The 27734-nt window shown below is 52.4% G+C and overlaps 1 protein-coding gene across 11 annotated transcripts; it reads right to left on the bottom strand.

Annotated features, from left to right (window-relative positions):
- Positions 1-380: 380 nt before the first annotated feature.
- MOK (MOK protein kinase) lies at positions 381-27734 on the bottom strand. 11 transcript variants are annotated; one of them, XM_023764094.1, is made up of 12 exons: positions 27136-27734; positions 21116-21230; positions 15686-15775; positions 14261-14331; positions 7056-7134; positions 6881-6929; positions 4937-5115; positions 3939-4040; positions 2845-3018; positions 2252-2345; positions 938-1135; positions 381-857 (listed from the first exon to the last, which is right to left on the bottom strand). In XM_023764094.1, the coding sequence occupies exons 1-12, from the start codon at positions 27245-27247 to the stop codon at positions 777-779; spliced, it is 1344 nt and encodes a 447-aa protein (XP_023619862.1). In that variant the 5' UTR covers positions 27248-27734; the 3' UTR covers positions 381-776. The 11 variants fall into 11 exon arrangements, with proteins under 11 accessions (XP_023619862.1, XP_006100580.1, XP_023619863.1 ...); XM_006100518.2 differs by lacking the exon at positions 27136-27734 and adding an exon at positions 26318-26544; XM_023764095.1 differs by lacking the exon at positions 27136-27734 and adding an exon at positions 22461-22498.

Here is a 27734-nt window from a genome sequence, read left to right as displayed (position 1 = left end):
CCCCCCTCCACAGGAACAGGTTCTTCGGTGCCCAGCTTGTTCTTGGCATCCCAGACACTAAGCTCAGTGCCCCCAACCCATCAGGAAGCGGCGTTCTCTCTCACGGGAGCCAGCTGGGCCTCAGGAGCTCGGACGCTGTGGCCACCGGAGAGCCTGGTGCTTTGGCTTGCCCGCGTGCCCAGCACCACCACGCCAGCTGCGGCTCCCTGGGCGGCACCAGGGCACTGGGCACAGCCCTGGGCTTCCTCTCACGGCTTCCCCAGTGAAACAAAATCAAGCCGCACCCAAGTCTTCCCAAGATCAATCCCCCATCTGTTCACAAAAGCTAAAACAAAGGACTGGGTGGTGACACGTTCAGCGCAAATGGTATCACAAGGAAATACTGTGACGAGGGCTATTCTTTAATGAAAGTCACGTATCCTCACGCAGTCACGTGCTGCATGCTCTTGGCGATGTGCTGGAAGCCCACGCAGAGCCCGCGGGGAAGCCAAGCCTAAATAACAAATATAAACTCTAACTTCTGTTTGGATTCATATAAAAATACAAAAGATTTCCTGTCCCAAAGTCTTGGTTACAAAAGTGAAATGGCACCTTCGAGGGAGCTGGTTTACACGTGTATTAGAGCGGAACATACAGCTCGGCGCCTTCAGGATGCGAGCAGCGGGGCTGGCGGCCCCCAGGCCGTCGTGCCACTGGCGTGCGGGCTGCGCTCGCTGGATGCCGTGACTTGGAGGACTGAGCCGCACTGACGCTCCGAGGTGAGCTGGATGCGCTGCTCAGTATCCCCCGCCTTTCCTTTCTATCGTGGGCAGGTGGTACTGCTTCAGGTTAGGCTTAAGGTCCTTCTGTGCATCTGTCTGAAAAGAAAATGACAGACGTTCAGTGGAGGCCAGGACGGCGGCAGGAGCAGCGCTGAGGGGAGCTAATAAGGCGCTACCTTCTGGTTTGCACCCCCACACTTCAGGGGTCTCAGCACCGGCACCTTCCCGCTCGCTCCAGGTCTGAACACCGAGTGCAGCCCGGGGCTGGAGTACGAGAGCTTGGTGGCCCCGGACAGCTTCAGCTGCGGCAGCTCCATCAGGTAGGCCGGGCCCTGTCTCCGGGGCCGGCTCGCCTCCTGCTTCAGGGGCTGTTTCTTGAAACAAAACACAGGTCAGCTGAGCACACGGATGGTGTCTCCACAGAAATCAGGAGAAACAGAAGGCTCTCTGGTGCCACTTCTGCCTAAAGAACTTCTTGACCACAAGGTGCGACTAGACAACAGGTGACCTGGCCACCCCAAAGTGAGGTGGCCCCACACCCGGAGGCAAGGGGGTCTGCACCTCAGGCTGGTGCGTGTGGGGGCTGGCCGGCCCGCGCTGGGGCTGAGCCAAGGCCGTGGGGGTGCCTACTGCTGGCTCCCCAGGTCAGCCATACCTGCTGCCTCCTGCTTTTGTGCGGCTGGGAACTAAGAATGGTTTTTACCTCTTTCATAGTTGACAGTGCTTTCGTGGCATGTGAAAATTATATGGAATTCAAATTTCAACGTCTACAGTTTTATGGGAACACAGCCCCACCGTTCCTTTAAGCATCGTCCGTGTGGGCAGCTGTGATGAGACCTTATGGTTGCAAAGCCTACAGCGCTTGCTCTGTGGCCTCACAGACACGTGTGGGCCGGGCAGACTGGGAGGTGGGACGGGGAACCCAGAGTCTGGAAAGCAGCCTGGCTGCAGGTGCACATGTGTCCCCACCCCAGCTCGTAGTGACACGCAGTAAAAGCAGGGACAAGTGGACATGACGCTGAATGACTGGCAACACTGGAGCCGAGCACATGGCACATGGACAGAAGATGAAGGTGCTGCCAAGTGAGGCTGTCGTTTCTAAGCCGCTGTGTGAGACTATCTCTGTGACGGGGTAGACGGGGCAGAGCTCGCCTGGCACCCGAGGGGCTCATGGCTCTGGCCGAGCAGACGGCATGCTCTGGGCGATCCCTGGCGAGCTGGGTCACCTGGGCTGGTTTAGCTCTCTGTGCCCCCCGCTGGGTGGGTCTGAGGGCACAAGGAGTGACCCCTGGGCTGGAGGAACCCCAGCGCCCTCGTCTGGCCTGCTCACAGATGATGTCCTTGACCCTTAGCTAGAGGGGCAGGAAGGGTGGGGCAACGGAGCCCTCGCAGGTGGGGTTCCCCTCAGACACCAGCCACCTGGGGTGTGCAGTCTGCTGCAAGCCAACCCCCCGCACCCCCCACCCTGCTGCTCACTGCTCCCGCCGTACCTGCTTGCTGCCCTCCTTGGAAATCTGCCACTTGTTACTGAGCAGTTCCTGTGCCGCTTTTCTGTGGCTGCCCCGAGCCTGCTTCTCCGCGGCCCTGCAGGGGGAAGATGGGCGCCCCACTGAGAACCCGTGCACAGCTGCTGTCCCTGTCTCCAGAGGTGCTCGTCATGGCGCGGTCACCGCTCTACTTTCCACGTGAACTATCTGAGGACTTTTTTCCTTTTTTCCCCCTGCCCCAGGCCCCCACCCCTGCCCCAGCTTCAAGGTTTGGGTCAGATGTCATCTCCACGGTCACACGCAGGAGTGGACAGAGGTGTGGAGTCGGACAGCTCAGAGCATGTACTTCCAAATCAGGTATGCCCACGTGCTCAGACCTTACAGCGAGTTCAGCGTTCACAATGGTGCGGGCGGGCTCCCGCAGTCTTAACAGAGCCCTCCCATGCCCTGCCATGGCGCCGCTAACAGCCCCTTCTGGGAGATATTCCAGAAAAGGACAGAGAGAGCTGTCCAAGGACCCCACTGGGTGGCCCACCGCACCCCCCTACCCCCATCTCAGCAGCCAGCACCTGCCCCCAGTCATCCAGACCACCCACCTCTGTTCTTGGAAATAGGGGTGCTGCAGGGCCTGGTGGGCAGTGATTCTCTCGTCAGGATCATAGGCCACCATGGCGTGCAGGAGGGAGAGGCATTGCGGGGACAGATTGGCTGTCTGTAGAGGTATTCCTGATCCCTTTTTAAAAGGAAAATCAAAACTCATAGCTCTCGACCTGTATTAAAAGCCCAATGATAATAAATGATCATGCCATTGTCACGACTCTACAGGGACCTGCACTGGGGGAACAGTCTGTGACTTAAAGGGGCAGAATACACAGGGTCCAGACCCACAGATGGTGCCACCCAAGAGTGGCCCCTCGTGGGAACTGTGGACCTCGGGGGACAATGCCGGGTCAGGTCAATGCAGCTCGTCATTCTAACCGACGCGCCCCTCTGGTGCCGGCGGGGAGGCTGTGCGTGGAGGGCAAGCGCTATATGGGAACCTCTGTCCTTTCCCCTCAGCTGTGCTGTGACCCGCAAAATGCTCTCAGGTCTTAGACTTAAAGAAAGGGTGGTGGTGGTGAAACCTGTTACGCTATAAATGGAGAAAAGTACTCTTCATCAGAGACTGACGTCACATTTCCAGCTGAGAAGAAGGGAGTAAAGTTTAAAAAAGAAGAAGAATCCCAAACAGTTGTCGCCTCGCCTTCCCAGGTCTTGCAGCTGCTGGGCGCTGCCACCCTCAGCCCACGGTGCCTCCCTGGGAGCCCACGCCCCCGCTGAGCTTCATCTTTGACCAGCACACAATCCTAACGGTCGGGTGTCCGTGTGGGGCAGTGCTGGGGCGGCTACTCCACGTCCTCCCCGCACGGAGCCGGTGCCGGGGAACCTCGTTCACCCAAAGGCCTCCACGTGCTGTGAAGAGTGTAAATACTCAGCGACAGAACCTCACTGCCAGGCCTCGGCAGGACAGGAGGAACTGTTGTGTGATGCTGGAGGGAGAGCATCCCTCTCGGACCTCCGGGGGGCCCCAAGGACTGAGGGCTGCACCGGCAACAGAGGGCAGCCTGGCCCCACCCTCAGTCCCCCCGTGCTGCCAGCCCTGGCAGGGGGACAAGTCCACACGGGGCCCTTGGGAGCACGGGGCACTTACTGTTTGAACTTGGTGAGGGTCTTCGCAGCAGGTGTGCCCATGATGTCGTGGATTTTTGAGATCTGGTCCAGCTCATTGGCTCCAGGGAAGAGGGGCTGCAGACTGGAAGAAGGTGACAGGGGCTGTGGTTAGGACAGTCCCCTTCATCCTGGCCGTTCTCGACACCGAAGTCCTGCAACATCCTTCCAAATTAATTCATGGCATTTCATTAGCACCAGAGAAAGCGTGGTCTGCTGGCACTTTTAGCGTCAGTGAAATTGCAACTCAGCTTTCAAAAACTAACAATTATTAATATGAATGATCTAGAAAGGTGTGAACACATGCCTGGATTCATGAAGCCGTCAGCTGAGCAGGTGGGAGCGGACCTGGGTCCCAGCCTATGCTGGGCTCTCCATCTGATGCATCACCCAGACATTAAATGCACCCCGGTCCTTAACAACGCACTGTGAGCCTGGGGGTGCCCACCCTCTGTGAGGGCTGCTTCCCCCCACACCCTCCTCACCTCCTCCCTTCTTCCCAGGCCACGCCGCCTCCAGCGGTGAAGCCCGAAGGCGGGGCATGGGGCTGGAGGATGGTGAGGACTGGGACGCTGCCAGGTGGCCAGAGAATCCTGCTGGATACACCTGCACCTCCAGGGCAGGGCCGGGCCATGCTCACCCCCCCCCCACCCCTGTCCCCTGCCGGCGGGCCCCACAGGTGGCAGTAAGCACGTTTCCACTCGGTTCCTAGCTTGGTGATCGATCATTTCACTGATGGAGCTGAAAGCAGAGGCCTTGGCTGGGCTGCGAGTGTTCTGTTCCCCATCACCAGCAAGTAAGGAAAAGTGTCGACAAAACACATTCTGTTAAGTTCAAAGCAGTCACAGCCTCAGGATGACTGAGAAATCGTGCTGTGAAGGAAGGGCCTGGCGTGAGGCCTGCCGTGTGACCGCGTCAGCACGTGCACACAGACGCGCACTGGCCCGAGCGGCCTGTGGACACGAGCCTGCGCGGCTCTACCTGGTGATCTCGTAGAAGACACAGCCCGCGCTCCACAGGTCCATCTTGTGGCTGTAGAAGCCGTCGGTGAGGAGGCACTCGGGGGCCCGGTACCAGCGGGTGGAGATGTATTCCGTGTACGGCTGCTTAGAATAGACACTCCGGCAGGACCCGAAGTCCCCTAATTTCAGGACATCCTGCTGCAGGGGGAGAAAAGCGGGGACAAATGACATCTCATGGGGTCACCGTTGTAATATAAGCCATCTCAAATGTTTATGCACTAACGGGAAAATGACTAGCATCTAACCTGGCTTGTAAAATACCAGTTACCCTAACCCTGACCCTGACAGGTGAGGAAGTGGTGCTTCTATTCAGGGGAACACGTTTCACAACGGTTTCCCAATGTCTGCAGATCCTGGGAAAAGCTAAGTCCTGGTGTGAGTCTACGAGCGAGTCACACACCACAGTCAGACGCCGCAGCGCCAGTCGGGCAAATCAGACAGACCAGGGAGACGGGTTTCGGGATATTCCTTCCATTTTCTTCACCCTCACGTTCAGGTAACAAAATACATGCTGCCGATGACTGCAGCCTCGGTAATGCCCAGGTTGCGGGCTCGATCCCCCGTGGGGGGCATGCAGGAGGCAGCCGATCAATTATTTTCTCTCATCATTGATGTTTCTATATCTCTCTTCCTCTCCCTTCCTCTCTGAAATCAATAAAAATATATTTAAAAAATAAAATAACCGTGATTCACCTGTGAAGGGCTCTAATGGAAAAAGTAGACAACATGCAAGTTCAGGTGGGACATGTCAGCAGAGAGATGGAAGCTCTAAGAACAAATCACAAGGAAACACTAGAAATTTAATAAAATTAGCAGAAATTAAAAATGTCTTTGCTGGGCTCATCGATAGACCAAACACAGCGAGGGAGAGACTCAGGGAGCTGGGGGACAGGCCAACAGAAACAACCCAAACTGAAAGGCAGAGAAAAAAGAACGGAAAAACAGAAGAGAACACCTAACAACTGTGGGAAGATTTCAAAGTGAAATAAGCCAGACCAAAAAAAGAGTACATATATCTAACTCCATTTCTAGAACATTCTAGAAAACGCAAACTAATTCTATAATAACAGAAAGTCCGTCACTCTGCCGGGGGACGGGGCAGGAGGACACTGTTGGGGTGATGGGCTTGTCCATCAACTGGATTTGTGAGGACGGTTTAGCAGTGATGGCGAACCTATGACACGCGTGTCAGAGGTGACACGCGAACTCATTTTTTGGTTGATTTTTCTTTGTTAAATGGCATTTAAATATATAAAATAAGAATCAAAAATATAAGTCTTTGTTTTACTATGGTTGCAAAGATCAAAAAATTTCTATATGTGACACGGCACCAGAGTTAAGTTAGGGTTTTTCAAAATGCTGACCTGCCGAGCTCAAAAGGTTCGCCATCACTGGTCTAGTGGCTTTGGAGGGAGACAGACCTGCCCGAATCCTGATTCTTCCACTTTTCTATTTCGAGTGTTTGAGGTGATCATGGGAATGGAGTTTGTTTTCGTACATAGTCTGAGGAGAGTACCTACAATTATTTCCTTCCAGATGTACGGCTATATTGATGACATTTATTAAATAAACCACTTTTCCAAGCTGCATGAGGAGAAAAATCCTATTGCAAGCCTGGTCTCCAGTTACTGGGACTAAAAGCACCAGTGAGAAATCTTACATTCTAGCCCTGGCCAGTGTGGCTCATGGATAGAGCATCAGCCTGGGGACTGAAGGGTTCCGGGTTTAATTCTGGTCAAGGACACATGCCCGGGTTGCTGGCTCAATGATTCTCTCTCATTATTGATGTTTCTATCTCTCTCTCCCTCTCCCTTCCTCTCTGAAATCAATAAAAATATATTTTAAAAAAAGTTTTACATTCTACCTTTATTCTGATACCAACTTTTCGTATAAAAGCCCTTACCTTTATTAATATATTTTCTGGTTTTACATCTCTGTGAAATATTCCATTTCTGCATTCAATATAAAAGGAAGGATAGAATTAATTGTACCTCATTCATTCACATGCCTGTACATTGCATTCCTAATGACTGTTAATACACCCCATTACCCTGGAGCTGCCGCGACCCGGAGCGTACCTGTGCATATGATCGAGGGCCCTGCATAGCTGGTACATGTAGTGCACAACTTTCTTTTCTGATAATGGATGTCTTCTCCCTGTACAATCAAGGAAACAGCCAAATATGGTTACTAATTGTCCTGGGACCCTTTTTTGAAATAAAAAGCAGAATTTGTTTTTACTTAATAGTATGTGAAAACCGAACTTCCTGTGAGAAATGACCTGGAGCCGTTTTACAGGAAACACAGAGTGTACCTACAAAAGGAGCCGTTCAGAATTCCACCCACGGGGACGAGCTCACAGGAATCCGGGAGCTCGCGTTCCAACCGTGGCGGGAACTGCGTCAGGTGAGAATCACAAACCTTCCTCCAGGACCCTCCTTCCCACTGCTGCCGGGGGCCAGCAGGAGTCACCGGTCAACCCGGAGTTTCCCTGGGACCTGCTGGATGGAGCTTTCCACTTCAAAGGGGCGAGATCACAGGCTGAGGGAAGTGCAGCTGTTTCAGTCCAGGGAGACCTTTCTGGCCCTGCGTTCTCCGCTGCCTGCAGTCCTAGTGGAAGAGCCCTCTTCAGGGGCCCTCTCCCTTTCCTCCTGGGGACCCCATCCACGCGCAGCCCTGGCGCCTCCCCTCCCTGGGGAATCCCTGCCAGATGGAGCAAAGCTGCTGATGGAGACGGGCGCCTTGTCTGTTTCAGCTGTCCTGACCAGGTGTTTTTCCAAGTTAATGTTTACTACTTTTCTCATTAGAAGAGTCTAAAGAATGTCACGTACGGTACTGGTAATGCGAACACAATGCTAAACTACGGCTTTGCTGTCAGGCCTCACTGAGGAAATGTGTTTGCCAGTGCAGCCTGCACTGTGACAGGCCAATCACACTGCCCCTTCCCACAGGGGGCCCAGTCCCCAGGCCTGTGCCTGGCTTTGCGGGTCAGTCCTGGAGGTGCACACTGGGTCCACCATGGCACAGCCAAATGGCCCAGAGGCCGTGTCCCACGGCACCACGCGGTGCTTTGCACAGGAGGGCCTTGCATCATGGCCCCTGTTCTGCGAGCGGTTAGCGGGTGAGACGTTAGACTCAGCGAGGAGCCTGAGCTGTGACCGGCACCCCTCTCAGCAACCACGGCCACACTCAAGGTCAGGGTTCTCCCAGTTCTGCTCTTTGAAGCTGCTCATCTTAGCCAAGTGCTGTATCACTTCTTTGAAATTCTACTTCCTCGCCTCTAAAGTGGAGTTGGCTCCACTGTGAACTGTCAAATAATAATAACAGCTGTCGATGTTTGTTGAAGGCGGCGAGTCAGGCACTGCTCTTAGCTCTTAGCACGTTTTATTGGACTCTCACAGCAGCCCTCAGAGTTGGAACTGATCACCCCCATTAAAGGGCCTGACCGACCTCTCGCCACCCCGGCACGGCGCTGGCTCTGGCCGGTGTGCTGCTCCGCCACGTGGGAGGTCCATGCTGCGGCATCAGTGCCAGACGGCTCCCCGGAGGCACCAGCATTAAACCGCCAGGAAGGTGTCACTGGCTCAGAAGAGAATTCCGGGGACAAAACAGTGACGCCACTCACACTCTGAACGCAGACTGACATTAAGGAAAGCAAAGCCACCGTCACGCTGCTTCTCGGGAAGTGTGAGGAGCCCCATGACAGGCCAACCTCACCCCGACTTTCCTGTGTGCACCTGCGCACAGGGACCCGGGAACCGTCTAATATACCCCAAAGGGCTCTCTTCTAACCGCGATAAAACTCCGCTCGCTAAGTGATGAGAATGCTACGTGTCAGAGCTGAATTGGCATGTTTTTCCCTCTTGGTACATGAAAAACAGTGGAGTGCATCGTACAACCAGTGGGTCAGATTTGATTAAATAGAAACACACAACCGAACTAGTCTGACACAGTCACACCAGGCAGAACAGTCAGCGGCAGAACATGGGCCTGAGCTGCCCATGGAAATGAACTGTAGCTATGGCCACGGTTACAACAAGCTGGTTTTACCTTTCCCCACCTGGTTCATTCCCCAGCAACGTGGATTTATTTCAGAATGCCCGCCCCACCCACAGCCTCTAAAGATATCACCCTAAGGTGACCAGGCCAGCCCGCTGGACCTGCTACAGCCCACGCTCCACGAGGCGGCCCGTGACTGGGATTTCCACACGGGCCCGTCAGCTGACAATGGAGGGTCTCAGGGTCTGGGGGCCATGTCTGCCAAGAGAGGAGGAGGGGACCGTGTGGCCCGGGGACCGTACGGCCTCGGCAACCAGAGCTTAGCTGGTCCCACCTCCCTGGGTGGAGCCTGACAGCTTTCTGCACTAGACCTGCGGTTTTACAAGATACTCCTTCCTCTGCAGGTGAACCAGCAGAACGGCGTGACTTCTTCCAGTGGGAACAGTCTAACTATGACCCTCAATATCCAAACATCATCCAGGTGGATGACGGACATCTGGGGACACCAATGATGGAGCTGCCAGGACCCCACTTCCTGGAGGCCAGAGAGCTAACACTCCAGCGCAGTGGGACACCCCGTGGAGCAGCAGGTCTGTGTCAGGCAAGCAGGGGACCCACCAGAGCACGGGCGGAGGTGAAGGAGCCAGGGCGAGGGGCGAGGGGCGAGGGGCAAGGGCACAATTAACCAGCCATTCAGAGTGGTGTCACTGAAAGTTAAACAGGAGGCGGGATCACATGCAGTGCAGGCAAAGAGCAGGTGCCTCTGTGATCAGGTGAGCACCGTGCCTCCCGCCTCCAGATGTTCCAGAACAGCCTTTCCCACCACGGAGGGCACCCAAATGAACAGACCAGGGTTCCAGCCAAGTCTCCATTCACCCTGTCACTAACTCACTCCGATGGGAGCTCCCCGAAAATTCCTCCCAAGTGCCCCCTCCTCACCCCTCTCCCCCTGGCACACCCCACAGACCCATCCCACCCACCGTGTAGCACGCCAGACTAGAAAGCTAAATGACATGCCTCCGTGTGGGGCTCAGGATGTGGTCTGACCCACTCGTGAAAGACCCTCAGGCCCCGGCCACGGGCTGAGGAGAGGAGGGGAAGGCAGAGGCCCTGAGGGTGCGGATCGTGGGGAGGCAGCTCCGGACCCTGCAGCGGGGGCTGGGGCCTCGGGCAGCCCAGGGCAATCGCTTGGGAAGCTACTTCCCAGAGGCTCACCCTGGAGGTTGTTGCTTCAGCCGCTCCCCCCCTCACCCCTCCCCACGATTCTGTCAGCTCCGTCCCACATAATAAAACCCTTCGGTTAAACTAGCAGGAATGCACGCTATTGTCTGCAATGAAAGGGGATGACCCCTACATCTATGTACGGTCCCTTTCTTCTCTACACTGCAGCCCGACAAGCCCCTACACGGTGCTCCCCAGAGCACAGCCGCACACTGATGCCGCCTCGGGACTTCCCAGTCGGAGCGGGGCTGACGGAAAGGAGCAGCGCCTGCTTGGAAGCTGTGGCAGCCGTTCAATGTTGGGTGACATCCCAGCACAGGGCCGTTCCCTGGTAATTATTGCATTTACAAACAGTTTGGTCCACAACAGACAGTAAAAAACAAATCTGGCTTTCTGCCATAGTTTTAGAAACACTGGTCTAAACACCAATCAAAGTACACCATCCCCCTGGTTTAAACATGTTTTTTTTTCTTCTTCTTAAAAAAACTGATTTCAGAGGGAGGAAGGGAGAGGGAGAAACAGAGGGATACATCAATGATGAGAGAGAATCATCCATCGGCTGCCTCCTGCACGCCCCCTACTGGGGATGGAGCCCAAAACCTGGGCATGTGCACTGACTGGGAATCAAACTGTGACCTCCTGGTTCATAGATCGAGGCTCAATCAGCAGCCAAGCCTAGCTCCTGCTTTAACCCCCAATGATCTGAATCTTACCCAGCCCGGTGACCTGCAAACCTCATTTCCTACAACCCTCCTCCTCTGTTGGGGCCACAGTGGCCTCTCACCTCACGGGGGCCTCAGGGCTTTTGCACCAGCTGTGCCTCTGAACCGCAGCGGCCTGTTTCATTCTCACACCACGGGCCCTGCCTGGTCCGGGTCACTTCTTCACTGGCTTGCTGTCTCTCTCTCATCAGATATGAGCTCCACGGGGGAGGGAGCTGTGTCTGTCATGCTCCCTTGGGTCCCCACCTTGAGAACAGCCCCTGGCCTGTCACGGTGCACGAGACGCTCTCCTGCATCTGCCTAATGCTACCACTTTCGGGGTGAGCCTGGTCGGCTCTGGCCCACGGTCACCTCTGCCTCATCTGACATCTACTGGAGGAAGAGAAAACGGCACCAAGCAAGTCACTCCCTCATGATTTTGCCTTCATACAGTTTATCTCTACGGTGGACTGTACTCTCTGCATTTAAAAATGCATCTTCCATGCTGCCTCTCTAGCTTTGCCGGCCCCCGACACTGCTGTGCACGCTGCAGACAGCTCTGCAAAGGCTGCAGGGACATTCTCTCGGTTCATTGACTGGTCCCGGTATTTAACGGTGCTGCTCAATATTCTCATCATCCAAGGGAGTAAGTGAAATGAATTCTGATCCTACTAGAAAAATCTTTAGTGATTGATTTGACTTTCAGTACGTCAGTATCATAGCAAGAGCAAACAATAAGTGTCCAGGCAGTTGAGGCACTGAGCGAGGGCCAGGAATAGGAAGGCCAGCGTGGCGTAGGGCATCACGGTTGAAGTTTCTGAGTCAGGCTTGACTTTAAGGTCTGGCTCTGTTACTTCTGAACAACTTAGCTTTGGGTTACTACTTACTCCTTCAGGTCTCCCTTTCCTCACCTGTAAGCTGGGGATGGTGATAAAAGTGCCAACCACAGCGGGCTGCCAAGAGGCAGGGTGTGGGGTGATGAAGAACACTCACTCGGGAGCCAGCCTAGGTTCAGACCCCAGGTCTACCGCTTCCTAGGTGCAGAGCCTTGGACAGGTTACCCATCTCTCTGTGCCTCAACTTCTTCATCTTTAAAATGGGGATAAGGACAGCATGTGCCTGATAGGGCTGTTGTGAGGGTAACATGAGTTAACTCCTCTAAAGTGCTAAGCACAGTGCCTGGCATGTGGCTAGCATTCATGAACTAGTAGCTTCTACCAGTCACCGCATTTCAGCAATGGTCTAAGGGAGACCTTTTGTGTTCAGTGTAACAACTCTGGAGTCAGGATGCATGTTCCGGCACTGTGTCTGACCATCGCTGCTGGCCGCTTTCCCAGGTTCTGACCCCTCTGACACAGGCCGGCCTGTGGACGACACCGTGTTTGTGTAGCGAGTCACCCACAACTGCACAGCCTGTTCCACAGTCTCTCCCTGGAGGCAGGTACTGGAAGAAATGGGTGCAGTTTCCCCAATGATACAGTTCCCCTACTGCTGAAAATTACACACTTATTTCTGAACAAAGCTTTCTCAAATGACCCTCTGACCTTGAGTTCTGAACTATCCACTGTAGGAAGCAACATTCAGAATTCTAACGTGAGCACTTGTCTCACACCGAGAACTGTCCCTGAGCCAAGGAGGCAGTTAGGTAGGTTTGTCCCAGAGTAAAACCTGGGCTTCCTGGCACCAACATTACTGTAGGGAACTGGCGAGGCCGAGTATTGATTCTCGGCTGCATGTGCGCCAGCCCGCACTCTCTTAGTTACACACACAGAGGATGGAGTGAAGGGCCGCGGCAGGCAGCAGGTGTTAGGAAACGTAATCACACGGTAACACCTCATTTACCCGGGCCCATGCGGGGCACGTGAGATTCCCAGGTAAACGAGTTTACTTCTTGAATGTCAACTCTTCTCTACTGCAATCATTTTAAACGGGACTCTGAGAAGCATCGGGTTCACTGTCCTGCCTTCCCTCTGTGCGCAGTGGAGTGGAGGCCGCCACCACCCACCGTGTGGCCTGCCTTTTCTAACTGTCCTGTGGAATCTGGAGACTCGCAGCTGTTTGCCCAGATGGCTCTCAACCTCTGCTGTTGTTTTCAGACGCACGTGTAAGCTCCATATTCTCAGCTCTCTCCAGGATGGACTGTCCCCTGTCACTTTCTGCTATCGCTGGTGTGCCAGGTTCTAGAAGCTCTCTCTAAGAGCTCTATATTAAATAGGGTTTAGACCAAGAAAACCAGATCTAACTCTATTAGAATTGTATTTTAGAACAAAGATTATACCCTATGAATAAAATACACACGTTTTTGTAATGATAAGAAATACCCTAGAGTCCCAGGTAGAAAGCTTCTATTTCCCAAAAAGATCCAAAAGCTTTTGCATCCAAACATCTTACATCGACTTTTATGCATGTCGAACAGTGTGTCCACGTATTTTTAGTCACATGTGACCTCTACTAACGAGCCGTGATGCTTTTCCCCACTCTCCTGCTTCATCAAACAACCGTGTGTGCCCTCCCCCCGGCGTGCTCAGCGTGGGTGTCCCCACGGCAGCGCAGCGTGACCTGCAGTTCTGCAGAGACACCCGCTTCCGTCTGGGCTGGGCCGGCCGTTTGAAAGCATCTATGGTGCTGCCGCAAACCTTCCTTCCCAAGCCAGCACCAGTCCCTCCCGTGACATGAGGAGGTTCTTTCTCCTTTGGCCCATAAGCACGGTGTGACCTGTGAAATGCAGCACTTCCTCTGGGCTTTCTCAGTGACATTTACAAGGCTCACGTGTCCTGACAGCTAACACAACGGTGAGGTCACAGGCCCCGGGACCGTTGTTAAATGTGGGCCAAACATCTGCCTCCTCCTCTCCATTCCCCTCAGGTGACCTCTGTAAGCCTCCAAAGCCAGCCCTGGTCAGCCACCCCCCCCCCCCCCCGCCCATGCTCTCCTAAACAGGGCTTCATTGTTCAAAACAAAGCCAATGAATGAGCACCCTGTCTGTCACTCGGGAGACTTTGGAAGGATCCAGATATAAAGAGGTTCCCTCTCATGTGAGGGATTCTTTGGGGGGGGCGAGCCCCGCCTTACTCTGAGGCAAGAACAGAACGTGGATCAGCAGCAGAGCCCGAGGGAAGAGGGACCCTCGCGGTGGGGACCACAGTGCGGAGGCCCCGGCTGTCCTGCGCGCCATCCTCCTCCCTGCACGGCCAGCTCGTGGCTGGCAGCCTTCCTTCTCATTTTATTTACCGCCGGACGGTCAGCCCTGTGTGTTTATACTCGACAACTGCCCTCCCGTGCACCCACCTTGAGCACCAGCAAGTATGAACTACAGGCTTTTCAGTCAGTTCTTACATTAGCTTTCAAAGGAGTCTACGTACCTCGTATCAGTTCATAAACATTCATGTCCATAAGCTCACATATTAGCGCAAGAGAACCAGATTTTCTGTCACTGAAGAAGAAAGCAGGTTTTTGAAATGTTTTCTCATGTCTTAATCAGAAAATATAATCAAATATTTAATTCATCTGTAAACATTTCTTGTAAAGAAAAAGCACTCCCACATCAGACAAAGCCTGGAGTGCAGTGACTGAACCAGAAGTTACATTTCAGGTAAAATTAACTTAAAATAACAGTAAAACCCTGCTTTAAGCACAAACCCTAAAAGCCCCCCTCCCCATTTTAAAAGACATATGTCTTGACAATATAAAATTAACTCTCTCAAGAGAGAAGAAATGAGGTCGGGGGGTGGGCCAGACAGAATAACCAAGGAGAGAAGGGTTTAATTCTGACTGCAAGTGCAATCTTACTTTTAATTTGCCTAAATCACTTCCATGTGACTCATTACCATGGGGTGGGGTGGGGTGGGGAACAGAGTCCAAAACTAGTCAGGGGAAGCGGGAGAAAGATGAGTGGCATCGCCCCGAGTGACATCCTGCCCAGAGTGGGGACAGAGGCCTCTGGCTGCGCCGCCAGCTTCCCCTGGGTTCAAGGAGCCCCGAAAGGGGCCTCTGACCCCGGCAGGGCAGCAGGTGACACCGCAGGCTGCTCAGGGGCCTCCGGAGGGGCCCCCACTGTCTCTCAGGGCTGCCAGGAGGCCCAGGCCACTCTGGACAGGGCGCTCTTTAAAGCGGGCGTAAAACACCTTCCCCGCAGGCAGTCGTGACTGTCACACGAAGACTGTAGTGTCTGCACGCAGCCCAAACTGACGGCTCAGCACACCGCAGGCCGGGAGGCCGCACGCTGCAACAAGACAGTGTACACGGAGTTTAAAACTGTTCGGTCCTCTGACGGGCATCTGCCGCACCTTAGTTTCTTGGCAGGTGTTAAAGGCCACGCCACCTTCTCGGGGATCAGCACCGCTGGCCCAGGGAAAGACAGGGCCTGGAACCCCGGCTGAGCCCCACTCTGGGGACAGTGCCTGGGACCAGCTGTGCCCTGACCTCCTGATGGGTGGTGATCCTCATGGTCTACGGTTAGACCAGGAATAAACAATCCCCCGAAACCGTATCAAGAGAGGCTACAGGAAAGGCTACATGAAACTGCAGAGATGAACAGATGACTATGGTAGGGAAGGGAAGCCTATCTCCCCCACCTCCCCCCGAGTACGACCCAGACCCAGCGGGTCAGGTCAGAGCTCACACCTGAGGCCTCAGGAGCCCAGAATCACATTACGAATCAGGTGCACAGCTGACTCTCTGGGCTACAAAACAGATCTCTAAATGCCAACCATGATTTTCTTTCTTAAAAAGAGATTTAACCATTATCACCAAATGTAGATAATTTTTAAAGGCCCGAGTATACTTACAAAACCACTTCATGCAACGTAAGAATGTTTGGGTGTGGATTCAGGCGCCTCAGTGCTTGTATCTCTCGGAGGTTGTTCACTTGCTCAATACTATTGTGTAGGCAAAAATAAACAGCTAATTTATCACTCAGGTCAACTTGAAAATTCGGGCTATTCAATCATTACTTATCATCCATGATCAGAACTGACAAGCTCACAAATACTTCAAGCAAGTCAATCAGGTTTTATTTTTCCATTAGCAGTAGAAATTAAGCGTATTATGTTTGTGCATTATCTTATAAAACTCAAGGTCCTTATAGCTTTGGATATAAATTCAATTTATCCCCATCTAGCTCCTTGGTAGTTTCTTTTAATAAATATAAACAGAGATGTTAAAATTTCCTATTAATCAGTTTATGGGAACTAACCAACTAGCAATGTAAAAGCCATGTAAAAATAAGCATTTTAAATTTCCACAAACAGGCCCACTCTTCCTTCCTACTTAAGGCGGTCATTTTTTTCAACTTCCTTCACCTGGTGACAGGTGCTCTCTCAGCAGGTGTGTCTACACAGGCTTTTCTTTAAGAAGACAGCTACACCTGACACCCTGTTGACACCCCAAATCCATCAATGCAAGCGTCACTGAGGCTGCCACGCTCTCCACGCAGAGCCTGGGGGAGCCTGGTCTCCCTGCCGAGCCTGGGCCCAAGGGCTCACATCCAATGAGGACTCAGGCACCAGAGACTTTCATCTCAGAGGTTCTGAAAGGAAGTGATTGCGCGAATCTTCTCCCTTTGAACTGGTGAAATTCTGTTAACAGAGAGAGGGAAGCTCAGCGTTCTGTTTAGTTATGTATCCAATAGTATACTGTTAACTTAAATCAATGTGGCTGCAAACGGAAGTATCTCATGCCAGCCAACCAACGGGAGCCTGCTGTGTAAGAAGAGCCTCAATAGTCTGCATGTAGGATACTTTTAACTAGAAGTTCAGACCCTTCTTTCATCACTGCCCCGTTTCCCCCTCTCACCCAGGATGATATTCAAACTGTTAGCAGCTTGTGCGCCATGGTCAACGAACAACCAGAAAGGACACAGCCCACAACTCGGGAAGAGGGTCCGAAAGGGGGCCCACTAGGTGCTGGCAGACGGCGGTCTAGGGAGTGCGGGGCAGGGGCCCAGCACAGGGCAGGGAGGGCGGTACCCCAGAGGCTCAGGACAGCAGCTCCTCACCACCCAGGACAGGCGGCTTCCACTCTTCTAATCGTGATGGGGAGTCTTCCAGAACTGGGCCAATTTCCTAAACTCACCCATCACGGGTAGATTTTATGATATGCAAATTATATCTCAATAAAGCTTTTTAAAAATCTTATCTCCCCTTTTATTTAGAAACCCTGAACTTCTCTGTTTTGATCAAGTCACATAGCCTTTCTTTGGCTTATTAAAAAAAACTCCACCTAAAATATAGTTGCATTTAAAAAAAGTAACAAATAGCCCTAGCCAGTTTGGCTCAGTGGATAGAGCATCAGACTGTGGGCTGAAGGGTCCCGGGTTCGATTCTGGTCAAGGGCATGTACTTCGGTTGCTGGTTCAATCCCCAGCCCTGGCTGGGCCCGCGTGGAAGGTAACCAATCGATGTATTTCTCTCACATCAATGTTTCTCTCTTTCTCTCTCCCTTCCAGTCTCTCTAAAAAATCATTGGAAAAATATCCTCAGGTGAGGATTAACAAAAACCAAACCAAAACAAAACTAAATAAATAGAACGCCAGCTAGAAGGGGTCTGGGGGACTGGGTGTTGTATACCAACTCCCATCAGTCTCTGCAAATGCTGCTGCCGCCACGGTGTCCTCATGCTCCCCTCACCGAAGCTCTCAGTTCTCAGCCTCAGCATTCACTCTGTGTATGGCCCAGCCCATTGCTTCCCGGCCTCCGTTAGCATTTGAAGATCTGAACTTGCCATCAGCATGTGGAGATGACCACTGAGGAGGCCTCCTTTCACAGTGATGATGGCCTCTAGAGTTGACAGTTTTTCTGCGTCCTGAGGATGTGGTTGGTGTATGTCTCCCATCTACTGAAATCCTATTTGTAGATGAGTTTTGAGTGGGTTGGAGTTCCATTGTTTCTCCACAGGGTCACCTACGGACGGTCCGGCACAGGTGTTTCGGTTCCTGCCGCACGGTCAGATCTTCACAGTGGAAGGCCCTCCACTCTGTGCTGAGAAGTCGATGGCTGTGCAGCTTCCCAGAAAGGGATCAGACGTCCGTCCGATACGCCAGCTCCCAGCACACCGGGCTCACAGGGGTGGGTATTTCTGCTTTGCAGCTGCTGGAACAGTTTCCCAGGGCTGGTCCAAGGCGTGTCCCGGAGACCAGATCTTCATGGCGCCGGCGACCTGTGCCACGTCCGGGTGGCGCCCTATCTGAGTCTCAGCATTCCGTGCCACGGTGTACCGTGATGTTATCACCCGTTCCACTACTTCATCGCGTTGCCAGCGTTTTACCACTATGACTGATGCTGTAACAACATCACGGGGGGGTGAACCCTCCCCGCAAAGAAGACTTCTAGGCCAGGTGATTTCACTGACGAGTTATTTCAAATATTTAAGAAAGAAAGACTCTTGCACATTTCACAAAAGAAGAGAGATGAGCTGCCAACAAGCAGGGACTCGCAGACTGGGTCCCACTTGGCTCCACCACCTGCCAGCTGGGTGACCCACAGCTCCCCACCCTGACAGAAGGCCGCAGGCACCATCCCCCGAGGGCGGCAGTGAGCACCAGTGACAGGCAGCGATTCACCAGGACTGGGTATGGTGGCAGGTGCTTGGTGAGCAACTGCTGTAGTCACCTGGCGTGATTTCCTGTCACGGCTACTCATTTCTCACACCACCCACACACGGTGCAGGGCCACTAGACAATGAGAAGTAGAGCAAATGGATTTTTAAAGGAACCCAAAGTTATTCTTCCAGTGGATAAGGGTAAGTTGTTTCACAATGAGGGTGTAGATAGACTATAGATGGTCCAGGTTTCTCACTGTAAAGTTACTCTCTTTTCCTCTTTATTTTCTATTCTTTAGAAGCAAGTTACCTATTGATGTCAGTATGTACTCGTGGTGATTTGAATAGACAGACGGCTGGGTAGATAGGTGAAGAGAGAGAGGTGTGGGGGGGGGGCGGTTAAATGGGTCCGTGCACATACACACTGGCTTCGTCTACTGAGGTGATGACATTCCAGGAGCCATGAGCACACCTGGTGCTGAAGTCTTGTTTCCAAGTATCTTTCTCCAGTAAAAGGCGACAAGGCTCCTTAGAGAAATGGGGGGTTCTAGGGGCCGGGAAAATACAAGATGAGCGACAGAACCTTGCAGTGCTGATGGAATAAGAAAAGGGTGGGCACGTCAGAAGAAACAGAGCCACCCTGAAGGAGCTCCGGTGGCCAGAGCTGGACAGTTTATTAAGTAAATAAAGACAGCGTTGGATTGAACATATGTACCAAGAGCAGGTAAGAGCTTACAAGAATAAACCCAGAGTCCAATTCCCCTCGGGTCTGTTGCCCGGCTGCAGACACCTGTCCATGAGCCTGAGGTGACCATCATCTAACGTCAGCCACCGGCCACCAGTGGCCCAGGGCCACGCTCCCTTCCAAGGCAAGCAACATTCCAGTGTGGTTCACACTGCAGACACCTCCCCACACACCCAGACTCGACAGCAAAGCAAAGGAACACAAATCCCGTGGTCCTTTATTAAAAATATTTACTTATTATGGGTTTTTTAAAGGAAAATGTGTTCTAATCAACCGCTTTTAAAGTTAAGGCAAAGAGCAAGAATTGTTCTCAACAACATCAAGCGGTGACCCATTCGGCAACGAGGCTGCCGTCTGTTGAACATTAAGCACACGCCCGCCTTGCTAGCTACTTCCTAGTCCTCCCCTCGCTTGCTCCTCAAGCCCCTCAGACAAGGAAGCCCGGCTCAGGTGCTCGAGTGTTACTGATCTCTTCTCTGCAGCTGGCTACACTGATCCTGGTTGAGTTCCGGTCAAGCTCATCCTGTTTACAGCTGGTCTGCAAACTACTGTGCTGTATTTTACCATTAGCAAGAACAGCATTCAGTAAGAATGGCCCGGACCTTGAGACCTTGTCCTGCTAACACCAGGGTGCACTTTCGGTGTGTGGGGGACCTGGTGGATGGAGGAACAGCTGGCGTGTCACCGGCAGGAAACCACGTCCTTAGGTGGTGCTACCTCCTCCCGTGGCGGGGGTTACACGAGTGTCTGCCACCCCTCACAGGAATGCCTCCTGAGGCATCTAATCTTGGTTGACTTCTAAGCCGTGTTCCAGATAGCGCTCCCTTCCTGCGGGGGCATGTGCGGTGGAGCAGTGATCGTGCCCGCGCAGGGTTCTGTTCCAGCAGCCTCAGGAAGCGCCGAGTCGGGAGGCTATTTGCAGCCCACTCTTTATTTGCATCTCTTCACTAAAACAACAGCTGGCAAGTCCTGTTGTCGGCAAGCACATCTGCCCCTGAGCCTGACAGCGGGAGCGGTTCTCTTCCGAGAGGCAACTGTCTCACACCTGCTGCTACAATAGTCCGTCCTCAGCCACCTGGCTGTGTCTCCCCAAGGTGGCTGTGAGTTGGCTCCCACATGCCGGGCCGTCAGTACACTGCGTCCAATTCTCTATCACGAGTAATTTGACGGCCCTGGCCAGGTGCTCAGTGGTTAGAACATTGACCCTTGGACTGAAGGGTCATGGGTTTGATTCCCAGTCAAGGGCACGTACCTGGGTGGCAGGTTAGATCCCTGGCCCCGGTCGAAGCAAGAGCAGGAAGCAACCAATCGATGTGTCTCCCTCACATCAATGTTCCTCTCTCTCGTTCTCTCCCTCTTCCTTCCCTCCCACTCTCTCTAAAAAACCAATGGAAAAAATATCCCCAGGCGAGGATTAAAAGAAAAAGAGTAATTTGTCGCACAAAGGAAGAAGTGACAGAGGAAGGCAGGAGAGCAGCAACAGCAGTCTCGGCAGAGCAGGTAACGGCCACACACTGTGGCGGTGAGGACGAGGAATCTGGATTCAAATCTGGCTCTGCCCACCTAGGGGCCTAGAGTGACAGCTGTCAGCTGCGTCACGTCCCTCGGCACTGTCCTCCTGCACAGAACAGGGGTGACGACTTTGACCCTGTGGTGATGTCTCGAGGATGAAATTACTGTTCTCCATACTCTTGGACACCACTAGTGCCCTATACTCCTTGCTGCTCTCAGAAACAATGCTTCACACGGAGAGTCTGGAATCAACGTTTATATCCCCAAACACTTCAGAAGGCTCTGCACCAACGTGGGGGAATGCCTAAAGAAATGTGACTGTGTTGTACATATCACATGAACAGAATCTTCCCATGAATATTGAGTTGCCCTGTTGATTTAAACCCATGTCTGCTTTCAGTGTTAACCTCGTCTCATCGCCTACCTTTCAAAGTGCTGTTTCATTTGTTTGCATGCGTAGTAGTTTCCATCCCTCAAGCTCTGCATCTTCATAACTTCAGAAAACGTTCCCTCGCCTATTTTGCCAATTGCTTTGTAGTCTATAAATAAAAACAATTATGAAAATAGATTTTATTTATACATATATTTTATACTTGTTTCCAGACAGGGAAAGTTTTACTTGTAAGAATATCGGCAGTTGCCTAGCCGGTGTTGCTCAGTGGTTGAGCGTCAACCTATGAACCAGGAGGTCATAGTTTGATTCCCAGTCAGGGCACATGCCGGGGTTGCGGGCTTGATCCCCAGCAGGGGGCGTGCAGGAGGCAGCCAATCAATGATTCTCTCTCATCATTGATGTTTCTGTCTCTCTCCCTCTCCCTTCTTCTCTGAAATCAATAAAAATATATTTCAGAAAAGAGATAATTGGCAGCATGTACTGAGGACTGTTTCTCCTTTTTTCTAAGGCTCAGCGTTCCCCCCACTTTGTTTTCTCTCTGCCATCCCCCCATAGCAGGGAACCACGTGATTGGCATCCTGGGGGGATGAGAGGCTCAGCCCACGAGATGTGGCCCGCTGGGGTGGTTCTGGCAGGAGCGCTCACATGGGCCTGGGCATTCGGCAGAGGAGACACTGTGCCAGCAGCCTCGGAGCATTCCCCTGAAGGCCACCCTCTCTGGTCCCACGGAGGCCCAGCTGAGCCGCCAAGCTTCCTGCAATTCTTGCAATTCCTGATTTCCTGAAACTGACAGCAGCAGCCCCTGCCTTGCACTGCCACCACCACCACTGCCCCCTGCACAGATAATGGTTTTACAACCATAGATCCCTTCCTGCTTGAAATGCCTAGTTTCTGCTTTACAAACCAAACCCTGACAGATTCACACATGAGTATCTTAAAGTGGGGTGTGGCTGCTAACAAAAACCTGAAAAATGCAGGCACTGGAGAGCGCAGGCTGAACCAGGGAGAGCCTGGTGAATGGTGCCAAGATCCTGCTGCCTTCCCCAGACCAAGTGTCTGCTGGGCTGCTGGCCTTTTCCCTTTGGCCCAGGGAGAGCGGGAGGAAGGGTCACAATGACGGGATGTTGTTTCAGGGACTCTTGGAGGCTCCGGTGGAACGAGATACAGAGAATAAGAGCAAGACTAAAAAGAAACAAGGCAGCTTGAGAAGGAGGATTAGAATGGAACCTTATGTGTAGAACTCACGGGAAGCAAATAGGCCAGAAACCTATTAAATAAAAATGTCCGTCACGCCCTAACTGGTTTGGCTCAGTGGATAGAGCATCGGCCTGCGGACTGAAGGGTCCCAGGTTCTATTTCAGTCAAGGGCATGTACCTTGGTTGTGGGCACATCCCCAGTGGGCGGTGTGCAGGAGGCAGCTGATCGATGTTTCTAACTCTCTATCCTCCTCCCTTCCTCTCTGTAAAAAAAAATCAATAAAATATATTTTTAAAAAATGTCCATCACCTTCAGATCCAAAACCTGCATCAGCACAGAGCAGGCCTGTGAAACTGTTCAGCCTCAAGGAGGTAGCCTCTTCCACATCCCTTCGATATGGCACATTTTAAAAAAGATATACTTTTATTGATTTCAGAGAGGAAGGGAGAGGGAGAGATATTGAAATATCAATGATGAGAGAGAATTATTGATCAGGTGTCTCCTGTACGCCCCAAACTGGGGATTGAGCCCACAACCTGGGCATGTGCCCTGACCAGGAATTGAACCATGACCTACTGGTTCAGAGGTCAACGCTCAACCACTGAGCCACGCCAGCCGGGCGATGTGGCACATTTTAAAAACGTGTGTGAATTCTGATCTGAACATACCAGCAAGAAAAAAGGTACTTTTAAAAAGAAGTAATAAAGTTTTTTAGAAATGATATTAAATTTAAAAATATTCCTATTCCAGTCAATTTCCTACTTAGTTTGTTTTCGTAAGAAGCTCTGAATGTAGACTACCATTCAAGTACTCTTAAATTTGGTTGTTCTAAAATGTTCTCTTCCTTTCCTTTCCTGTCAGTAACTTGCATAGGACTCAACGCAGGTGCAGGTTGTGGTGTGGCAGGGTCCACGTGACGTGGCACAGCCGATGAGGAAACCAACGTGGCTGTGCAGCAAGACCACCGAGGATGTCCCACACCACCCCTGGCAATGGCGCGGCTTTGGGGGAGAAGGGGGTACGGTAGACTCTCACCTTCTGCCTAATATTCAGCATGGCATAAATATCCCACAGTAAGCATGAACTGCTTGTTTCTTGTTTATTTTTAAAAATTAACTTCTAGCTTCCTCAGTCGGCCTGTGAACCAGGAGCTCATGGTAGATTCCTGGTCAGGACACAAGCCCCATTGCAGGCTCGATCCTCAGTAGGGGGCATTCAGGAGGCAGACGATCAATGATTCTCTCTCATCATGAATGTTTCTATCTCTCACTCCCTCTCTCTTCCTCTCTGAAATCAATTAAAAAATATATTTTAAAAATGGCCACCTGTACACTTTAAAGTGGGTTCAGTACAAACCCCAAGTGTGGGCCAACACTGCAGGCACCTCCAGACCATCGAAATCAGTCGGCAACAAATGGAACCTGCAGCCCTGGAGGTGGCTGTCTGTGGTGGGAAAAGGGCCACTGCTTCCTCCATGGCTCTGTCAGTAACAGAAGGTCTGGTTACAAAACAAGAATGAAGGGGGGGGGGTGAGATACAGAATGGCCCCCTCTCATCTCCAACAGAACCCACATAGTTCACAGGCCTTGAGAGTCAGACAAGAAATATGAAGATACTAGTACACACAGCGCTGTGAAGGGTGCAGAGCTGAGCTAGGGACAGTCCCTGCCCCACATTAATGGGACTAGAAATAGTCACCCCAAACAAAACGAACCGTCCACCCAGACTCAAGGACAAAGAGGACTTACTATAACCGAATAAAAAAAGGTGGAAAAAGGAAAATAAATGAGATCATTTGTGTTCATTAAGATTCTATTCACTTTTTAAATTTTTATTATTGTTTAAAGTATTACAAATAGTAGTACATATGTCTCCTCCCCCCCCCAACTGTTCACTTTTATGAAACCAAGGCTCTTTTGTTTAAGTGGAATCTAAACCTTATTTAACCGTGAAAGTGGAGGTCAAGTTCACTTTTTGTGAAAAGAGCAAGTTGTCACGCCCAAGTGCAAACATTTGTATTCAAGCACTGCTCCTGAAGCTCTGAATCACGCAGGTGACGTGCAGCAGAGCCGTGGGGCCCAGCCAGCGGAGGAATGGAAAGAACTGGGGGAGGCTAATCGCTATGTTCGGGGCATGTGCCTGGACCACAGTTGTCAGGGAGAAGATTCCGCTTCTAATGTCTACTCTTTTCAAGAGATTAAGGAATTCAAACCAAATGACGGAAACAAGGTCAGGAACCTCCAAGGAAAAGGTCCGCACCCAATTAATCACTCGGTGTAGTGAGGAAAACTGTGACCTGAATAACCAAACATCCTGAGAACACAAAGGGACAGAAAATTATTCCTAACTGCACGAACATCTTACATTTCAATTGCACCCTGCTCTGGCCGGCAAGGCTCAGTGGTTAGTGTCGGTCAGAGCACCAAAGGGTCTCGGGTTCATTTTCCCGTCAAGGACACATACCTGGATTGCAGGTTTGATCCCAGCCCTGGTCAGGGCCCGTGCGGGAGGCAACCAATCCACGTCTCTCTCACATCGATGTTTTTTTCTCTCTCTCTCCCTCTCCCTACCCCTCTCACTCTCTCTAAAAAAAAATCAATGAAAAATATATCTTCCAGTGAGGATTAACAACAATAACAAAATTAAAAAATAAAATTTAAATTGCACCCTTTGGCCCTGGCTGGGTAGCTCAGTTGGTTAGAGCTTTGTTCCCGATATGACAAAGTTGTGGGTTTGATTCTTGGTTAGGGCACATGCCTGGGGTTGTGGACTCCATCCCCAGTAGGAGATGTGCAGGAGGCAGCCGATCAATGTTTTCTCTCTTCCTCTCCCTCTTCTCTCTCTCAAATCAATAGAAACATATTTTTTATATATATTTTTGTTATTGATTTCATAGAGGAAGAGAGAGGGAGAGGGAGAGACAGTAACGTCAATGATGAGAGAGAATCACTGATCACAGCCTCCTGCACGCCCACATCAAAGATCGAGCCTGTAACCTGGGCATATGCCCTGACTGGAAATCAAACCATGACCTCCTGGTTCATAGGTCTACACTCAACCACTGAGCAACACCAGCCAGGCAATAAAAACATATATTTTTTAAAAAAGACACAAAAGGCAGGACACTGCCAAATTAAAGGAGACCAAAGAAATAGGAAATCAAAATGCAATTTGTGATTTTTGATTGGATCCTGGAAAAAAATAAAAACACCTATAATGAACATTATTGGGATGATTGGGAAAATCTGAATTATAGACTGCATGCTCGATGACAGTACTGTATCAACATGCTAGTTGTACCGTGACTGTGTAGGACTCTGTCCTTGTTCTTAGCTCACACTTGCTGAATTGCTAGTGCTGAAATATCATGCTGTCTACAACTAACTGTCAAAGGTTCGGCAAAAATAAATGCGTCGCTTAGAGAGAAAATGCCAGAACATAGTGGGGCATCTAGGTGAAGGGTTTATAAACATTCAAGGAACTCTCCTGGCAACTTTTCTGTAGCTTCAAAAATGTGCAAAATAAATAGTTGGAAAGGAAAAAAGGAATATGGTACAGAAATGCGTGTGCTGTATATAAGTTCACACTATAAGTAAACGTGCAAACCTTTTGCACTTTTGTAGACCTTGCACTCTAACCACAGCTTTGGGTGCATTCGAGAGACAGACAGACAAGTACACAGTATCCAACAGGAGAACATAACAATGCTTGTACAGGGTGAGTGAGAGAAGTCAGTTATTTTTAATATCTTTGCCACACAATTGAGGCCATAGACCACTACTAACTGACAATTAGGATAGGATGCAAATTTAACATTACAACTACACTAACGTAATTTATCTTTTCACAGCAAAGGAGGTCGGAATTTTTTTTGCACCTTCGACTCATCGGCTCTTCCAACCCAGGGGGGCTGGGGGCCCCTGAGTGACGCCAAGGCGACGAGGCCCGGCCCCTCAAGGTCCCGGTCCCCTGGGGCCCTGCGCCGCCCTCGCTCCCAGGCCCCTCCGGCTCCGCCCCTGCCCGGCCCCACTCACTCTTCATCCTGGACGGAGGCCGGCGACAGCCCCGGGCCGACACTGGGCGGAGAGGAAAGGGGCCGGCAGGGTGGGCCCCGGCTTCCACGCCTCCGAGGCGGGGTCTCGAACTAGGACCTCCGCGGTGGTCCCGGTCGGAGCGTTAGGACCCGGCCGCCATGTTGTGTCCCTGTCGCCCTGGCAACCGCCACGCCCGGGACGCCCCGGGACGCCTCCCGCGCGTGCGCGAAACGGCTGCAGGAAACTGAAGCGACTGACGCGGAGCCCCGGCAGACTTTGCAGATGCAAAGCCGGGGTGGGAGACGGGGGTGATCGCGCACTTCTCGGGGGCGCAGGGGAGCTGTCTGAGCAAAGTCCAGGGGCTGGTCAAGCAGAAGAGCGCGGAGTGTTCCAGCCGGAAGGCCGGCAGGCGGGCGCGAAGTCCGGGAGCGTGAGACCCATCTCTCCTGCCCAACCCGGGGTCCTGCGGAGGGGACAGGCCGAAATTAAGGTCCTGCGGAGGGGACAAGGACACCTGTCATTGCAGTGAGGGCCCACACATCCAAGACCCAAGGCCTCCTCTGAACTTGATTACATTTGCAAAGGCCCTATTCCCAACAAGACCACGGTCACTATGTCCCATCCGCATGGATTTGGGGACACAGAACACACCTCAGAAGAGGTATCACACGGTACACGGAGCCCCGGGGTGGAGTGGAAACACCAGTCTCAGAACAGCAAGCTGAGCAGAAATTTCCCATAAATACTGGTAAATGCACGCCCAGGTACAAGGACACATTTCCCTATGGGCATGTTCTCTCCCCCGTCAGTGCACTCACATGTGACAAGATGCACGCCCTGCGACGAGCACGGCCCCTTCCGTGGCAGGGCGTGCAGAGGCCTCTGCACCAGGACCTGCAGGGCTCTCCTGTGTGAGAAGTGAGAGCGCATCTCTATACTCACCTACTCAGTGCACAGTGTTCTGACAGTGGACGCATTGCAGCCTCCCGCCACCAGGGGGCGAACCGCCGCCCCTCGCAGTGCTCTGCTCTCCCCGCACCGCCCGGAAGTCCCGCCTCTTCCGGAAGTCAGCAAAGTTTGTCCAGTAGACAGCAGAGTCCAGGGGTGCAGGACTGTCTGGCCTGAGTTTCTTCTGGCAGCGCGGGGCCGGGAAGCCTCAGGGGGACCTGGGCCTGGGGCGGCGGGCGGGGTCTGGGGCGGCTGACCCTGCGGAGAGAAGCCCGGCCGGCGGCCTCGAAGGGCAGCCCCGCGGGGGACGTGCTCATGCGGGGGAGTCCGTCCGCTTCTGCGGGGAAGATGGGACGTGGGGGCCGCGGGGCGCGGGCTGGGGACCGGCCCCGCTCAGGCCCCGGGGCCTCCGGGTGTCGGCCTCCCCGCTCTGCCTGCACCAGCGGCTCCGGGAGGCGCCTTCCGAGTC

This window comes from Myotis lucifugus, unplaced genomic scaffold (genome assembly GCF_000147115.1).
Source record: "Myotis lucifugus unplaced genomic scaffold, Myoluc2.0 scaffold_316, whole genome shotgun sequence".
In the NCBI taxonomy this organism is placed as follows: domain Eukaryota; kingdom Metazoa; phylum Chordata; class Mammalia; order Chiroptera; family Vespertilionidae; genus Myotis; species Myotis lucifugus.
The sequence above is the reverse complement of the archived record's forward strand: the minus strand, read 5'-3'. Positions and strand labels throughout refer to the sequence as shown.